We start from the raw sequence: 17,862 nt of genomic DNA on the forward strand, positions 1-17,862 counted from the left end.
AGCTAGACAAATGGCCTGACTTGGTATAAAGCAGCTTCATGGATATCCAAGAGCTATTCTTTTCTCTTCCATTGCTCTGACATCTCTTGCCATCCACCCCTTAAAATCTGCAGCGATGTATCATGCTGAGCCTAGGGCTACCCAGTAGGCAAAGTTGTCAGCTAAATAATATTATAGGAACTCCAGACTAATCTGAAATATTCTCTGGGGAGGAACACACATCCATCCTTCAACAAAATGGGAGGTGTGGAAGTAGTTGTGTTTATTTTCCATATGTTCATACCCAAGTTTTATTGAGTTCTGGTGCATCATCAAAAAGTGCCACATGCCACATGCAAGATTTTATAGCTAATTACGACAAAGTAAAGTGACTTACAAAAGAATATATCCAGTAACAGCAACTGAAGTTCTTTACCTTTTTGTTGCCCACAAATGGTTTCAGATTTAATGACCTCACTGGAAAAAATAGCCAAAATTCAAGTAGATTTGTGAAAAGAGACTAGCAGACTGTGTAATGTACTACTTTACATCCAAACAAGGCAAATCCTTGTACATAGGGCAAGTACAATTTTAAAAAAATCTTCAAGGCTTCAAAATATATCCAGAACCAGAGATAAACAGACCATGCTTAGTCTTCATTCACTGTCATCACTGACATGGCATACTGTCTGTCAGAAAATGTAGCCAGATCCCAAAACCATGCATAGCAACAAAGTTATCCCAATCCAATGAGAAAATATTGCTAATGATGGGACAGCCCATGAGGAAAATATATTGGCTGTGACAGCAGTCAGTTCATCTGGCTTTGGGGGTGAAAAGGGGAGGTTTCCCAGCATGATACAGTGAAACCTTCTTAGAATAAAAACCACATTAAAATGAAAGAATGCTTTCGCTTCCCTTCATACAGGTCAACCTGAGAAGAACAATGTCACCGAACACACAGGCTGCAGTGAAACCATTCATCGGCATTCATGTGGCAATATATATATTTATTTATATATATATTTATTTATTTATTATATTTGTATACCGCCCTCCCCGAAGGCTCAGGGGATTTATAATATATTTATTATAAAACTAGTTTGCAAGTATGGAAGTACAACAATGTATGTTGTGTACCATGAATTTTTCAGGACATAAATAAAAAACATAATTATAGTTGAATTAAACCCAGCCAACAAATAGATAACTGATGGTTGAGGGAAAAGGATATTTCATCTTTTGAAAGAACAAAATAAAAGGAATGAATAAATGTGTTCTATTCTCACAAACAGGCCCAGGGATACTCTAAAGTTGTTCTGTGGCCTTGTTGTGCTCAGTTGAGAGAGACGCATATTTCTAATTGCAAATATTTAAAAAAAACACTGCAAAAACCTGGCCATCACAAAATTAGATTTGCAGGCAATGCTGTCATTTGTGTATTTTGAGGGTCAGTGGCTTGTTCATCAGAAAGGACAACCAGCACTGAATGATTACAAGAGTCTGTTTCTGGTGGCTAGTTGAACAGAAATGGCCTGTCAGACTTATATTTCCAATAGACAAATTTGTATTTCTTTGTTCCTATAGCAAAACCAGATCACAGTCGAAATCCTTCACCCTGTGTTATTGTGCGAATGTAGCAGTGAGATGTTGAGACACATCCTATATTTCCCTTTGCCTTTGTTTGTTTGTTTCTGATAACATTTTTGTTGTCCCGAATAACAGAAAATGCTACCAAATATCTAAAAATAACAAGCAGCTCTATTCGACCCTAAACCATTCTTTTCCAGTTGCTCCACATAGCCTGGATTCATTTGTAGGAGAAGAAAATAGGGTGAAACCCAATTCCTCTTCCCCCAGGATGCATTGGGAAGGAAAGGGGCAAATTAATTTTTCTCTACTGCAAAACAGCTCAATCCTGCTACGGGTGAGTCTTGCTCACTCCAAGATATTTGCAGTCGTAATTCAGGTAGTGCTATGAAAAGCACTCACTAATAGGAATGTTTGCATGTAGCTGGAGTTCTACAGAAGCTCCATCTAAATGAAGATCAAAGATCAAACTCTGCAGAACAACAGGCTTGTGGATTAGGCACTTGTCCATCCTGTTTTGAACAGCGGCTGGTTGCTACTGAAGTGACTTATGTCAGTCAGGTTATAGAGCGTTTGGCTGTTTTGTTCTGTAAGCATATCAAGGCATCAGGCAAGTTACCACTTGAGAAATACCTTGACCTTGATTACACTGATCTTTGGCATCATGCGCATGTGTGTGTGTGTCACTGTTCCTGAGCAATCGACTAATCTTTGGCCCTTCCTTGGGAACTTTGTCAGCTACGGGGAGATGCTTGTCAATATGATTAGATTGTCTTTTCACAGGTTGTCATGAAGGCTCTGTAGCAAACAGCAGCTGATGGCTCAGCTGATGGTTTTAGAATGAGAACACTGCTAGTCAAACAGACCACTACTGCTTCACAAATACACAGCAAATTGTATATTTGCAGTTTTTCAAAAGGATCTCCTCGGCTCCCGGGAGAATGCATTTATTCTTAGTAGGTGGCAAAAGAACTGTGCTTTTAAAATAGTACTTGCGACACACAAATAACCAACCACCTCTGTGAAGAATGACAAATAGAGGGTGGTACAGCGTCATTCATAGACTGGTTGTTCCTGATACCATTGTGAAAGCAGGACATTCTATAACAACTCTTTGTTAGACTTGTAAACCTATTGACATTTTATCTTGAGATACAGAATTAAAAATCGCAAAAGCTGAAAAGCTATAACGAATTGGGGGTTGTGTGGCTTCAAACCCTTTAGTGCCTTTTTATAACCTTTTAATACTTTGTTCTGCAACCGTGAAACCTAGAACCCAAAAATACTTGGCTTGAGTCTCTACATTCAACAAGAGCCAACCTACGCAGCATGTGATCCACCAAGCCAAATAAAACCCACCGACCACATCATCTGTGTATCTACCATATTATCACTCTGCCTTTCTTGCGTGATGCTCAAGTTAGTGCAGGTTTCTTCCTCATTTTATCCTCACAAGGTCGTTGTTCTCCCCAGACTCCATTCCCAAATCTGCAGGAGTTTCCTAATCTCAATCTAGCACCCCTATCCCCCATCCCCCACCAGTGGCCAGAGGGGTCCTAACAACCCTACTAGGATGGCAGTATGCCTCTATATCAGTTGCTGGGGCATGTGTGGGAGGAGACCATTGCAACCGTTCTGCATGGGGGCCTTCTAGAACCAGCTGGCTGGCCGCTGTGTGAACAGAATGCCGGGCTAGATGGGCCTCTGGTCTGATCTAGGATGGCTCTTCTCATGTTCTTAAGGTTTCCTGTTTCCAGCATTCAGGCCGGATTAATGTAAATTTTAAGTTTCATACAGTGGTTCAGACTGAAGCAGCTTGACTGAATCAAAACCACTACTGGGCTATATACATGCCTTTGGGAGTTTGTCATTTAGTATTTATGTGGAACATAATCAACATAGAGTCTTAAAAAGAGGAATGTGGTGCACAGCTGTAAGCAGAAAAGACCCTAAAATTTCACAAGAAAGGAAACTGAATAAGGGCCTTGGCAGAAGCATGGTCAATCTTTCCAGGGGCCTTTGGAAGAGCTACAGTGACTCATCCCTGAGTTGAGATGACAACATTTCATAACCTGCCCCTGGAGTCACTTATTAGCTTATTAAATGGATTGCAGTATGAAGAAAAAAGCTGTATGCCTCAGGATAGACCAGCGTATAACAATTAATTCTAGCAACAGGCTTTAATAGTGTCATTTCCAATCCTGATTGTTCTTACAAACATTGAACTAGTTCTCGGGGTCACACCTTACATTCAGGAGGAGGTCCCTGATCTAGGGTTTTCAAGGTGTTGGGTTCCCCCCCCCCCCCAGTAGTTCTGGCTCCATACTGCTTCACTTTGCTCCCTGATTTGAGCAGGCATTTTTGTGTCTTTAGTTTTCTCTTCATTCTCCCCTCCGGGGGTGGGGGTCCCGTTCTTTTGAGACCCACTTGCCCCGCCCCCAGAATGCCCAGCCACGCCCCCGTCGTGCCCCGCCCAGCCCCATTGGTGCTACATCACAGTTTGAATCTCACCACCATGGGAACTTGTTACTAAAATTTTTGGATCCCACCACTGGACATACATATGGTTTATAAACAAATGAGTTGGCAGAGTTGCTCCCCTTTTAGACTTCCCCTGCAAAGACAGGCAAGCATGGGAGGACTTGTATTAACCCTCCCCAATATCCAACTGTAGCTCCCTTACCTTGGAATCAGAGGTGGGATCCAACCAGTTTTCACCACTTCTCTGGAAGTGGTTACTAATTTTTTCTGAGTGCCAAGAAGGGGTTACTAAAGCAACCTCCCTGCCCAATAGGGACTGGAGGTGCGTGTGTGCAGTGGCGCCACTGTTTGAATCCCACCACCATCGGAACCTGTTATTAAAATTGTTGGATCCCACCACTGCTTGGAATGCTACCTTTCTTACCTGAACTAAGAGTTTGGGCAGATTCCCATGTGAAGAGATACCTTCAGATATCAGACAAGCTCAGACCATTTAGGACTTTAAAGGTCAAAACCAGCATTATGAATTGGGCTCTGAAACACAGTTGGCAATGATTGAACATGGAATTGTGCCACAGTTATACACTGCATGCAACAAGCCCCTGTTAAAATGCAAGCTGGCAGCTGCATTTTGTACTGATCTTCATTTTCCAAGCATTCTTCAAAGGCAACTCCACGTAGAACACGCTAGTGAAGTCTAATCTGGATACAATCCTAAACAGAGTCATACCCTTGAAAGTTGCCCTGTTTAGCATTCATAACAGTGAGTTAGGGCAGGCTGCCAGTCGCTCCTTGGATTGCTTTAAATGATCACATCTTTTTCCTCCCTGGTCAGTGACAGTGATGGTCTCTCAAAATGGTAGCCACAGGTCCCAGAGTAATGTCAGTACTTGGAGTTTTCACAATACTTCATGCACTGTTACACACAGGGAAGGGGAGGGAGTGAGGGGTGGCATGCAAGGGAGGGAAGGGGAGGGGACCCGGCATCTGGGCATGGCCCACCCACCCTAGCGGAGGGAGGGGGAGGGGAGGGAGGGGTGGCATGCAAGGGAGGGAAGGGGAGGGAGTGAGGGGTGGCATGCAAGGGACGCCCTTTCCGCAGTGACGCCCTTTCCGCAGGGACGCCCTTTCCGCAGTGCGGCCTTAGTATCTCCTTTCCACTGTATAACAAACTCCAGGAGAACATGATCACTCCCACCTAAGGATCCTACCACTTCCACTCTACTAATCAGGTCATCATTACTGATTAGAAGCAGATCTAAAATAGCCATTCCCCTTGTAGCTTCTTCCACCTTCTGGACCATGAAATTGTCTGCAAGACAAGTGAGAAATTTGTTGGACCTGATAGTCTTGCCAGAGTTTGACTCCCAACAAATATCAGGATAATTGAAATCTTCCATTACCACTATGTCTTTCCTTTCTGAAAGTTTGGCCATCTGTTCTAGGAAGGCTTCATCCAACTCATATAAATGTAAAAGTTAATTCTTTAGGATTTTCTAGATGTGGTCTCTTTCTTAATCTTATCTGTGCCTACATACAAGGCAGATCCATCCCACTATACAGAAAGGGGGATAGCTACACTTGGGGATATGTCTAAACATGACACCTGGAAGCCTGCTCTTCAGTGACAGGATTCCCAGAGGCGGTGTGATCTCTATGAGTAGCCTGCACAGGGATGTGCAAATACTCCCTGGATTCCTTGCAATAAACATGTTCTTCCTGCCTGCCCTATTGATGCACTTTTTCCTCATGGCATTTTGCTTAGTTCTAAGAATCATGCACAGAAGTTACACTGTTTCATGGGAGATACCCATTTTAATATTTTACTTTTTTTCCCTGTCTTTTTAACCAAAGGTTAAAGTTGAGAACCAGCATGACTTCCAAGATATTGCAAGCGTGGTAGCCATGGCCAAAACGTACGTCACAACGGAGACCTTCATTGACTCCAAATATGATATCCGAATCCAGAAAATTGGCAACAATTACAAAGCTTACATGTGAGTGACTTTGGGGCTGGGTTGGAGGGAAAAAAGATATTGATGTCCAAAATACAGGCCTCTTATAAATGTTCAATAAATGCTTCTAACCCAGGGGTCTGCAGCCTGCGGCTCCAGAGCCATAGGCGGCTCTTTCAGCCTTATACTGTGGATCCGCGTGGCCTGGAGGTCGGAGGGTAGCGTGGGCATGTCCCTCCAGCCCTCCAGAGCAGCGCTGGAAGGAAAGGTGAGTGGAGGGGCCAAACCAGAGGCTCTCCGGCTCGGTAGATCTTCAGGGCTATGAAAAACGGGTCCAAATGGCTCTTTGGGTGGTAAAGGGACCTGCTTCCCAAGCGCCTCCCCCCCCCCCCCCCCCCTCAGTGCTTATACAAGCAGGTCTCTGAGGCCGGGACTGCAGTCTCTTCTGGCCTGCCTGGAGGGGAGGTCAGAAGAGACTGCAGGCTGCCGAATGGTAGCCCAGACGGCAGGGGGAGTGGGGGGGGAGATGGGCACCCTACCTTGCCCATGTCCATGGTGACACGGGCAGAGTCGAGGGCAGTGGGGGGTGGAGCCTGGGGGCATCAGGGGGTGGACCTGGGGGGGGCAGAGCTTGGGGGGGCATCCTGGAGACAATTTGTCTCCGGGCGCCATTTACCCCCGATATGCCTCTGATTAAATCCCAAGAGGTTGATTCAAGTTTTTTGAGGAGCAAGAACTTGCTTGATTTCACCTTACCTTGGCTCTTATGTACTTTTGCATTCACCTTCAGGATGTGCATCTGCTTATGCTTCTCCCACAGGCTTAAACTTTGTATAATGCCACAAGCTCCCTTGGCCATCATCTCTTTATCTTGTTCAGTGAAATGTTAAATCTCTCCTGACTGTTGGTTTTAAAACGTTCCTAAAACTCGCTGTTGCCCTCTAGTGGACATAGTAACAGGAAAGCAGCCTCCTACAGAAAGGACTGAATAGTAGTTACCTCACATCACAAATAAGACTTCTGGGAGACATCTTAAAAAGACTTCTTAATTTCACTCTGCACACCCAAAATAAGTCATCCTGGGGACATCTTTTAAAAAAGCCACTTCTCATTTGTTTTCCAGACAGCACAGGCGTCAGAGGAGAGAAGAGGGTTTTTCCCACACGGCCATTATTATGTAGCTTATGCACCCATTCCCCAAGACAAATTGACCCAGTTAAGGCATCATTTTAATTCTATTTTCCAGCTTTCAACCTAGCAATGCTCAGTTCTGTTGGTTAGGAGAGGGAAATGGAGAAAGCACATTTTTCAGCTCCCCACTCTGCCATAGAAGCTTGCTGGCTGGTGACTGGCTGTTGTGGGTTTTCCAGGCTGTGTGGCCGTGGACTGATCTAGACCACCATTATGGTCCAGAGTCAGACCAAGGCCCTTTCCCCACTTACCTTAAGCCCCGCGCTACTCTCCTCAAGTAGCGCGGGGTCCAGCTGCCCTCCCAACTTCAGGGGTGGGGAGAACGCAGCCGCCCCGACGCTGCCTCTCTTGCGCCCCCTCGACGCGCGTAATTCCTGGCGCCTTTTGAAATGGCGCCCCACAACCCCCGCAGAGCGCGGGGTCGTGGGGAAGCCAGGGCGCACGCCAGGAATTGTGCGCACTGGGAATTGCCCGCAGCAACCCTCGGGCAAAGATGAGTGGGGAAAGGGCCCATGACCACACCACCCAGAAAACCCCCAACAGCCCATTCATTGTGGCCTGAAAGCCTTCAGCAATACATTTCTGGGTGACATTTGGCCAGTCAAACATAGTCAAAGTGTGTTACCTACCTAACAATGTTGTTGTGAGGATAAAATGAGGAAAGGAAGAATGTTGTAAGACACTTTTGGTCTCAGGTGGGGAGAAAAATAGAGTATAAATGAAGTAAGGAATTTTTTTTTTAATTTTCAAGAGAGAATTACACATAATATCTTTCTCGGTGACTGAAGTTCCAAAACATAGCAGTTATCTGCCATTGCTGAAAGAACAGGTTTTCAGATGTATAGCCTTCCTACAAGCTATTTATAATACCAGCTTCATTAAGAAAGACATAGCCCAAATCATATAGCATTGTTCTTCCAAAGGTAGGGCACATGTTGTTTTCCATTGAGTTACATGATTATTTTAACAGCAAATGGAAAATTAATTCTAAATCTTCTTTTCTCACTACATCCTCTAAGTAGCACAATAAATCATACAATGGTTCACGGATGTCTTGACTGTAGTTTTTTGTTCTATACTTCATATTACCACATCTTTTGATTTTTACCACAGTCACAAAAAAAGTATGAAATCTGCTTTTGACAAGTCACATCACTGACACTTATTCTTATAAATATAAATTTCTTTCAGTCTGTGAGGAATTGAATACCATTCGGATTGTGTTCTTTTAAAATAAATTCTGCTGTAAACTCACCAAACAACCATGCTAATTCCATTTCCTCTGGTATATATAATTTTTTTACGAAATCACATTTATGTAGGATTTAGCCAAAGCCATTTCCTCTCCTCTTATACAAAGGACTGGTACATAGAAATAATTTTCGTGGAGTCCTGAAGTATGACTTTTTCTTCAACTTGTTAGCATGAATTTTTTCCCCCTACAATGGAATGTTCACTGTAATTAAAAGAGCTTTCTTGCTTCCCCAGTGCCTGTGCTGCTGTTATTAAGACGAAGGACTTTGATCTTAATTGAACACCACTGGTGTAATGAAGTGCATTTACAATCATTTGTTTAACTTTCAGGATGTGGAGAAATGCTTACATAGTTGAAAAGAATGTTCTGAGAAGAGCCTGTAACGTAGCAGGAAAAAATGGAGCCAAGGGGTCTGAGTATTTGGCTCTTGCATATTCCGTGGCTGCCCTAGCCACTTCATAATGTGGGCCAAACTGGATCATATGCCGACTTTAATTTAGGTCAGGGTTCCCTCACCTGGCTGGCCTCACAGGCAGACATGATGCTGGGGAACTAATATCCTAACCATGCTGGAGCCTGATTCTACTCAAGAGTGTGGCACATTTGACTCAGGAAAACTGGATGGAGGGGAGATTTAAACCCCTTCTCCTCCTGCACTGTGCTTTTGAGCTGAATCGGGTCCCGGCATCCTTGGGATCATTAGTCTCCCTAGTGTCGCGTCTGCCTGCAGGCTGGGTCAGGTCACCCCAACCCGCCTCGTGTCTTGTCTGGACCTGTGACACAAATTGCTCCTGATGTCATTCAAAATGAGCCACTGAGATCTGACAGTTTCAGTGTCTAATAAGATGCCTGGGCTAAGTTTGACATTGTGACACTCTGTCTCCTGAACTCTGAGCTAGGAAGACAAAGTTTGCCAGCAGCATGACAGACATTAACAGCTAAAGGAGACATATCTCTTAACTTCCGAAGTGTCATTGGGAGACTGTGGTGTGTAGCTTTTTGATCCGTTGGCTTCAGGATAACAGAGAAAGCTCTTTTTGGCACCAGGTTACAATGACAGTAGAAAGTGGGATGAATGAAAGCCAGTGTTTCACTTTTTAAGCATTTCCCATTCATCACCCCTTTTAAAATCCATTCTAAAGATCACTGATGTCTGTGGGAAGATTTCTTCCGGCTTTTCTGGCTCAAGGCCTCCCCTGTGCCGTTTAAATTCTATACTACAAAGTGCAGGGTTAATTATTCCACAGACTTTTCACAGACATTTCTACTATACTGAGCCTAACATACCCAGAAGAGAGTTCATAAAGCCAAAGCAAGAATACCCAACCAGCATTCCAATAGCGATGTAACTAAGAGGGAGTATTCCAGCCGGCACACAGGGGCAAGTTCCCATCTGACAGATAAAGCTGCCCAATTACTGGGCCATCAGAAAATTAGGACAGCGTAGGTCAGAATGTGTGCCCTGCCAACTCTGGCTCACTTTCCTCATTTCCACTCCCATTCCCCTTTAACGCGGAGAAAACATTGCAGCGTTTGGGGGAAACGATTGTTCTCATGTGGCTTGTTTGTTTTTCCCAGGAGAACGTCGATCTCAGGAAACTGGAAAGCAAACACAGGTTCTGCTATGCTGGAGCAGATCGCCATGACTGAGAGGTAATGAATAGAAGGGATTACTGCCAAAAACGCAGCGGGGCTTTTGGTCAAACTGATAAGCGTAGCCCCAGAGTTAAATCTATTATCTTAAATATCTGTAGTCCAGAGATGTTATTTATAACTTACTAGCCTGTCTGGTGCTAGGAGCAGTCACCACAGCAAACTGGGGGGGAAAATACCTTCCTGCCCATCACGGGATCCTGAAAAGATGCTGTCTGTAGGTTACAGACAAGGGCCAGTGTCAACATACCCTGAGGTGGGGCAGCTGTCAGGGCTCAGGGCTTCTGGTGGGACCCACTGCCAGCCACATACCTTCCCCTGCCATCTGTCTGTACCCATGCTCCCAACTGCCCAGTGTCATTGGGGAGGGGCATATGGGTAGTACATTGGGGGGGGGGCACTCCTGGTGGCAAAAGCAGCTGCACTCCGAGGTGCAAACATGGGCCAGTGCTGCCCTGAAGAGAAGGAAGCTGCACCTGCTTTAATTTTCTGTTCTAAACTGCAATGCTACAAAAGTCCTGTTCCGTTTGTAGAATCAGGCTTGAAACAAGATGGTACTCTGGCATTGTTCTGTGTTGCTTGGAAGTGGTGTTGGTCATTCTTCGAAATGAAAGGGTCACTGCCCCCTAATTTAAAGGTGATCTAGCACATGGCCAGAGAGAATACTGCAGCCTGTTAAGGTTGCTGACAGAGACCCAGCATGGGGTGGTTTCAGACTGGGATACAGGAGACCCACATTCAAATCCCCCCTCTGCTATGGAAGCGGCTGGGTGACCTGGGGCTAGTTAGAAATTCCCAGCCTAACCTACTTCATGGGGTTGTCATGATGAAGATAAAGTGGAGGAGAGGAGAATGAAGTAGGCTGCTTCAGATCCCTACTAGGGTGAAAGGCAGGGTATCAATGAAGTAAATAAAATAAAAATAAATATGGCAGATCCCTTCTGTAGGCTCCCACTTTGAGAAACAGACTAGATTGACTTCATTTTTGTTTTACGTTTCTTCCAAAGAGCTCTAAATAGTACCCATAGCATTCCCTCCCCATATTTTATCCTCACAACAACATAGGTTTGCCAGCCCTCCACTCCCAGCCCCTGCACTCATCTCACATTAATAGTGGTGGGAGAAAAATAATGTTTTAAATGGTTGTGGGCTGATAGTGTGATGTTCCATCCAAGGAAAACCCTGCAGTGACGGACTCCAGACCTCTTAAGAAATTGCCAGAAACTATATGGTTTTCCCATAGAGTTTCCAGCAATTTCTACAGGGCTATGTCACTTCCGGGTTTACTCAGAAGTGACATCACACTTTTACTGAAAACTTCCCTCCACAATATCTCCTGCTGATTGCCAGACCGTGCCCTAAAAGAAGATGACTGGAATGAGGTAATCCATGGCTCGTTAGGATTTGAACCCAAAGCTCCTGGGTCAAAGTCTGGCACTCTAACAACATTGGCTCTTTATAATTACTAGATGAAACTGTTATAGCTTGTCTTATTTTCCTAAGAAAATCAACAGGTAAAGCCTTTCCCAGCTTGTGGGTCAGGCCTACACCAGTTGTGACCCACCCCAGTGGCGTAGTGCCAAGGGGACAGGGGGTACAAGGGGGCGTTCTGGGGCAGGGGGCGTGGCAGGGGTGCAGGGCACACATATGCCCCGGGTGCAGTTTCCTTTCACTCCACCCCTGACCCACCCAACCAAACATCAAGGACCACAGGTTCTAACTGGTGGGTCAGGTTTTTCTTAAGCACTCTTGATATTAAAAGCTCTACCAATAAAATATACTAGCTTTCTAAGGAGATTGAACAAAGTAAGGTCACTTCCAGAGCAGTCTCATTGGTCTAAATGTTTTTTGTATCTGTCTTTACCTATGGATGCTTATCACCCACTACAATATATACATTCATGATCACTGGGTGATGGGATTTAGAGGTCATCTGATAGAACTGTTGTGAAACTGGGCATTGGTGAACAGCTGTATGAAGGACGTATTTAATATCATGAAAATCATCTGAATATTGTTTATATTGGGGGGGGGGGTTGTCTTCCATGCATTCAATCTTCTGATGAACATCCAGAAAATTTGGCGGCTGTTATGTTCAGCAAGAAGTTAAGAATTCCGATATATTTGAATAGGAGTCTTGCTTGATTCTGACTTTGAAATATTCAGTTCACTGCATTTGATCTCTACAGGTATCGACTCTGGGCAGACTCTGTGGCAGAGATGTTTGGTGGCCTTGACATTTGTGCAGTCAAAGCTGTCCACAGCAAGGATGGCAAGGACTATATCATTGAGGTAAAAGGCCGAGTGGAATGTAAATATGTTTCATACAAGGGATATGCAGCAAGACATTCATTTTATATACATTCAGGCATGCCATTTATTCTCCCCCACAGACAATTCATATTAGTTTATTAGAAGAGCATATCATGTGAACAAGTGCCTTGAAAATAGTAAGTAATCTCACGCACGTGATTGGCCAGTCTCTCCAAAAGGTGTTGGTTGAGTGCACCATTGCCAATGTTAATCTGTCATAGCGAAATAAAACAAAAGTCCAGTGGCAGTAACAACATTTATTTCCACACTGCTTTCATGAGTCATTGCTTTCATGAGTCACTGCTCAGCTCTTTAGGTGTGTGATGGGAAATTATACTGGGAATTCTGCTTATGGGAAGATTACAAGGGGAGGAAGATTTGAAGCTGAAAGGTTTGGTGCAAATTCTGTCACTAATTTTTTCTAGTATAAATTTTCAATTGGAGGGGGAAAAGGAGAAGTTGAGGTGGAAAGGTTATGTGTGAATGGATTTCTTTCAAATGCATGCCTGAGAAGCATCACTGTTCCCTTGTAACAAACGTATTTAATTGTTTACATTATTTGCGAGAGCCAGCATGTATTGGTTGAGAGTGGCGGAATCAAGTCTGGAAAATTGGATTAGATTCCCCACTCCTCCACATGAAGCCTGGTGGGTGTGACCTTGGTCCAGTCACAATTCTCTCAGAACATTCTCAGCCCATGCAGATGCAGGCAATCCAAGCGGTCTCTGAACATCTTTTGCCTTGAAAATGCTGTGGGGTCGCCCTCAATCAGCTGTGACTTGATGACACACATACACGCATTTCATTTATAGTCCACCTTTTTTCACAGAGACATCTTCCATCTTTTCATGTTTCTCTATGTATCTTAGGTTGTGTAGGAAACAGTAGCATGTATTACATCCCTCACTAAAGGCTAAATTCTAGGTTAGGAGTCCCTAATCTTTTTGGCCTTTCAGAAATGTGGGATAGTCCATCTGGCCATCTGCCTTGGATGAGCTCAGCATTTAGCAAGTCTGTTAGCTGATAGGATGCAACCTAAAGTTTGCTTTTTCATTCAAAATGCTTTGGACCACCACCACCCCCTCCCCCAATCATTCAAGGTTCAAGGACCAGCAGATACTATGGTGGGTATTCATGGTGCTTGTGAGTGCTGCATTAGGATCACTGTGATAGATATTTATGCAGGGCAAATTCGATAGCTCCTTGGAGGACAAGTGTGTCAATAGCGGCCAGCCATGATAACTAAGCAAAATTTCCATGTGTGGAAGCAGTATCCCTCCTAGTGCCTGATGCCAGAGCAGTCTTCATCCATTTGCCATACTTGATATCTTCCAGAGGCATTTGGCTTGCTACTGTTAGAAACAAGACAAAGGGCTAGAATGATCGAAACCTGATCCAAGGCAGGCAGTTCTTATGTTCTCAGGATTAAACAACTTAATGTTTTTAATCATCACCTCTATAATAAAGTTCTAGATGTGTGCAAGTTTGTATCTGCAACTTTATTTATTTATTTTTATTTTATTTATTGTTTCGATTTATAAACCGCCCCATCCCCTGGGGGCTCTGGGCGGTGAACAACATTCACATATACAATTAATTAAATCGATAACAACAATATAATACTAAAAACCATTAAAAACTACTTAAAACGAGTTAGCATCATAATAGAGTGCCCTATTATGGCCAATTCAATTAGATCACCCAGTAAAAGAAAGGGAGGGAGTCAGGTTTCTCTCTCTGGGAGGATAATAGGTGGTAAAGGGTCACAACAGGTGGTATGTGCAAGAAGATGCGGGGAAGGAGGGAGGAAGAGTACTCATGACTGGACTTGCTCAAAGGCCAGTGGAACAACTTCGGTCTTACAGGCCCTGGAACTCATCAGGAGTCCGCAGGGTGCCGGACAGCTTCCGGAGGAAGAGTGTTCCACCAGGCTGGGGCCAGGGCGTAAAGGTCTAGCCGTGTAAGGAAAACCAGCATCATCGAGGGACCAGGAACCCGCCAGCAAATTAGCCTCTGCTGATCGCAGAGGCAGTAGGCATATGGGGTATCACGGTCTCTCGAATCGAGGGTCCCAGGCATGCAGGCCTTAAAGTTAAAAAACCCACACCTTGAAGATGATTCGAATTCCTGGAAGCCAGTGCAGCTGGTAGCAGCACAGGTTGAATATGATCGCAGAGAGCCCCTGTGAGCAGCCTTCCATGTTGGACCAGTTTCAGTTTCGAATCAAGAGCAAGGAAAGGCAGCAGTAGAAGCCGAGTTACAATAGTCAAGCCTGGAGGTGACGTTGCATGTATCACGAGTGGCCAGGTCTGCCTGAGAGAGGAAGGCCAGCCGCCCGGGCCTGCCGAAGATGGAAAAATGCAGTCCGGGTTACAAGGGCCACCTGGAGTCTCCATTGAAGAGCGAAGATCCAGGTGGACCCCCAGACCGGACAGAGGGCAGCGCCAAAATGGTCCCCTCCACTCCGGCAAATCCTGCCTCCCCCCTGCGGCCCAGCCAAGGATCTCCGTCTTCGATGGATTCAGTTTCAGCCTGCTCTGCTGTAACCAACCAGCGACCGCCTCCAAACAATGCTGTAGAGCTGCAGGGGCGTGACAGCTCCCCTCCATCAACAGAATGAGCTGAGTGTCATCAGCGTGCTGGTGACAAATCAGCCCAAAGCTCATTACCAGCTGAGCAAGTGGTAGCATATAGATGTTAAATAATGGCCAGGGGACAGCAAGCGTTCCCTGAGGCACCCACATTGAAGTGGGCACCTCCGAGGCTTAGTCCCGCACCACACACTTGCTGGCAACGGTCCCGGAGAAAGCGAGGCAATCCATTGGACAGTGCCCGTATTATCCCAGAAAGCGGCCAGTGATGCTGGGTCAAAAGGTAGAAGTGATCGACCATCAAGCGCTGCGGTGAGGTCTAACAAAACCAGCTTGGCGCCCGATCCGCCTTGGTCAAGCTGCATCACCAGGCGTATCTGTGATGGCGTGAGAGCAAATCTCCGTCCATTTTTGCTTGAGCCCGGACTGGAAGGGGTCAAAACTCTTTCTCCTCCACCACAACATCACCAATAGAGGCAGGAGAGGTACTATCAGAAAGTCAGGATGTGCAAGTAAATGGAATACTTCTGCATTAGAATGAGATGTGAGGACTAAACTTGTTGCTGATTTTGTGTGTGAAGCATATGGGGTAGCTGCAGAGGCGTAGCTGGGCCAAACTGCGCCCGGTGAGCATTCTATATTTTCTGCCCCCCGATGTTCTCATGCTCCTTTTTTCACACTTATTCATTTGTCTCTCTTTTTTTTTCTAGAATCTTTTTTAAGGCATGCAAAGGTTTGTTCACAGTAAAAACGGCCTGATGGGAACTATACTTCCCAGGAGACCTTGTGAGCCCCAAGATCTCCTGGGAACTGTAGTTCCTCAGGCCATTTTTACTGGGAACAGGCCTTTTGCAGCCTGAAAAAGTTCAAGAAAAAAGGAAAGGAACTAAGGTAAGTGTGGGAAGAAGGATGGGGGGCAGGGAAAGGGGCCTGGGGTGATTTTCTGCGCCCCCCAGGCATGTGCCCAGTGCACAGTGCACCCCCGCCACCTTGTAGCTCCACAACTGGGTAGCTGGCTGGAAGGAAGCAAGCAAGGAAGAGTTGATTAATCCCATCAGAGAGTGGACTGACCAATATGAGTACATTGTGACAAAGCTTTGGGAAGCCAGATGAATCCAACCAGCAGCTAGGCATACGGCATTACTCGGTCCCAGAGTTGTCAACTGTCCAGAAAAACCTGCTCTGGCCTGACCTACTCCTCAGCTTCTAACAGCAGTTGATATGCAAAAATCAGCAAATGACGCTTTTCATGGCATTCAGCATTACCATCCTCTAGTGCCTGCAGCACTGGCTTTTGAAAGTATGAGGAAAAGGTGCTGTACCATACTGATGATTTGCAAATGGAGGAAAATTCCCACCACAAAGAAAAAAAATTATTGTTTTAACCTGCCTCATCTTTTACAACATTCCCTGTTCACACTTGAAATTATTATTGTACTCTGCTCAGGCAGGCTTGGGGAGGGAATATCCACTGGTGCATTTGATCCCAAGTTCTAGTTTGACCTGAAACCTCTAAAATAAAACCTGTAAGACCTTTAATCAAACCCGCAACTTACTGGAGTTAACTGCTAGAATTTAACAAGCTCCCAGTGGTGTTTGTGGGTGTCATGAACAATAGAGTGTTTTATTCCAGGGGCACATAGATTAAACGCGCAGAAAGCTAGCTTTTTGAAATCAAGACTTACCATATGAGGGCTTGTTTGTGGGAGTGGGGTCAATTGAAAAGGGGTGAATATCTGAAAAGCCAGCAAAAAAAAATCAAAGCTGAAATATAAGATCTGCTCAGTGGGAGGGAGAAGGAAATCAGGGGAAGCGAGCCGAAAAATGAGCAAGTGTCCTTGGTTACCACATGAGGATGTTGGAGTGGAGACTCGGTGTCTGACCTGTTGTACACTCCACCAACGCAGAGAGATGAGCAAAGCTGGCCTACAGCTACATTCAGGGCTACTGACACATTGAAATAGCGGTATGTGGGAAAGCACTCCCACCCACTAAGCTCTGAAAAGCTGATGAGAACCACATGAGTCCTGCAGTAATGGCACATTCTTGCACTGTGCAAGTATCCTGCAAGAATCGGTGACAGGTCAAAGGTCGTGTGAGACAAGTGTGCTGCCAGGAAGAAAAATAGGTTGAGTTTAGCCTGTTCTTTGCTCTTGCTCATCTTTCTTTTCCTGTAGATCATTCCAGAACAGCTTCTGGTGATGCTGCAACTGGGCACTTTTAGAGGGTGTCTGCCTATCCCGTGCATGATCAAGTAGAAAACAAGCAGTGGGGGGCTCTGCCCCTTTGTTAACCAGTACTCCTTTGATGGATAAAGTTAACAGCTGAATGGTCAGAAATGGATCCACGGGGGGCTGCTCTTGGAAAAACAGCTGAACACCCTTAGCGATTTAATCATGAGATTTAATCAAGTTTTTCATGGTGCAAAGTTAAATCTCCAAGATAATTACTAGGAGAATAAAAAGATATTAAAAGGACAGCTGAAGGAACCAGTTTAAAAGCTGGCAACCCTACCAGGTATTTCTCCCCAGTCTGAATGTTTGCAGCTTTTATTGTTGATACTCCTGAGCAATACAAATGTTAATTTGGTCCTCCCAAGCAGGAGAACTCTGTTCTTAGGGGTTCTAATCACCCTGATTTATTTATTTATTTATTATTAAATTTATATACCGCCCCTCCCCCAAAGGGCTCTTGGCGGTGCACAACAAAGTTACACAACAAACAATAAAACACACAATTAACTATAACACAAAACCCTTTAAAATACAGCGTGCAGTACAAAATTATTGATGTCCATTAAAATCCATAGTAAAACCCTCCCAATCAGAGCCCTCCTGCTTAAGGGGTCTAAAAG

General features: G+C 44.9%; 1 protein-coding gene across 3 annotated transcripts in view; it reads left to right on the forward strand.

The window, feature by feature from the left end:
* Window positions 1-17,862, forward strand: part of SYN3 (synapsin III) — a 238,926-nt gene that overhangs the window by 204,165 nt on the left and 16,899 nt on the right. For all 3 annotated transcript variants that reach the window (XM_048500133.1, XM_048500132.1, XM_048500134.1), the window contains 3 exons: window positions 5,905-6,047; window positions 10,030-10,104; window positions 12,294-12,396. In XM_048500133.1, coding sequence (XP_048356090.1) covers window positions 5,905-6,047; window positions 10,030-10,104; window positions 12,294-12,396 — 321 coding nt within the window. The remainder of the gene's footprint in view (window positions 1-5,904; window positions 6,048-10,029; window positions 10,105-12,293; window positions 12,397-17,862) is intronic.

Source organism: Sphaerodactylus townsendi, linkage group LG06 (assembly GCF_021028975.2).
Source record: "Sphaerodactylus townsendi isolate TG3544 linkage group LG06, MPM_Stown_v2.3, whole genome shotgun sequence".
In the NCBI taxonomy this organism is placed as follows: domain Eukaryota; kingdom Metazoa; phylum Chordata; class Lepidosauria; order Squamata; family Sphaerodactylidae; genus Sphaerodactylus; species Sphaerodactylus townsendi.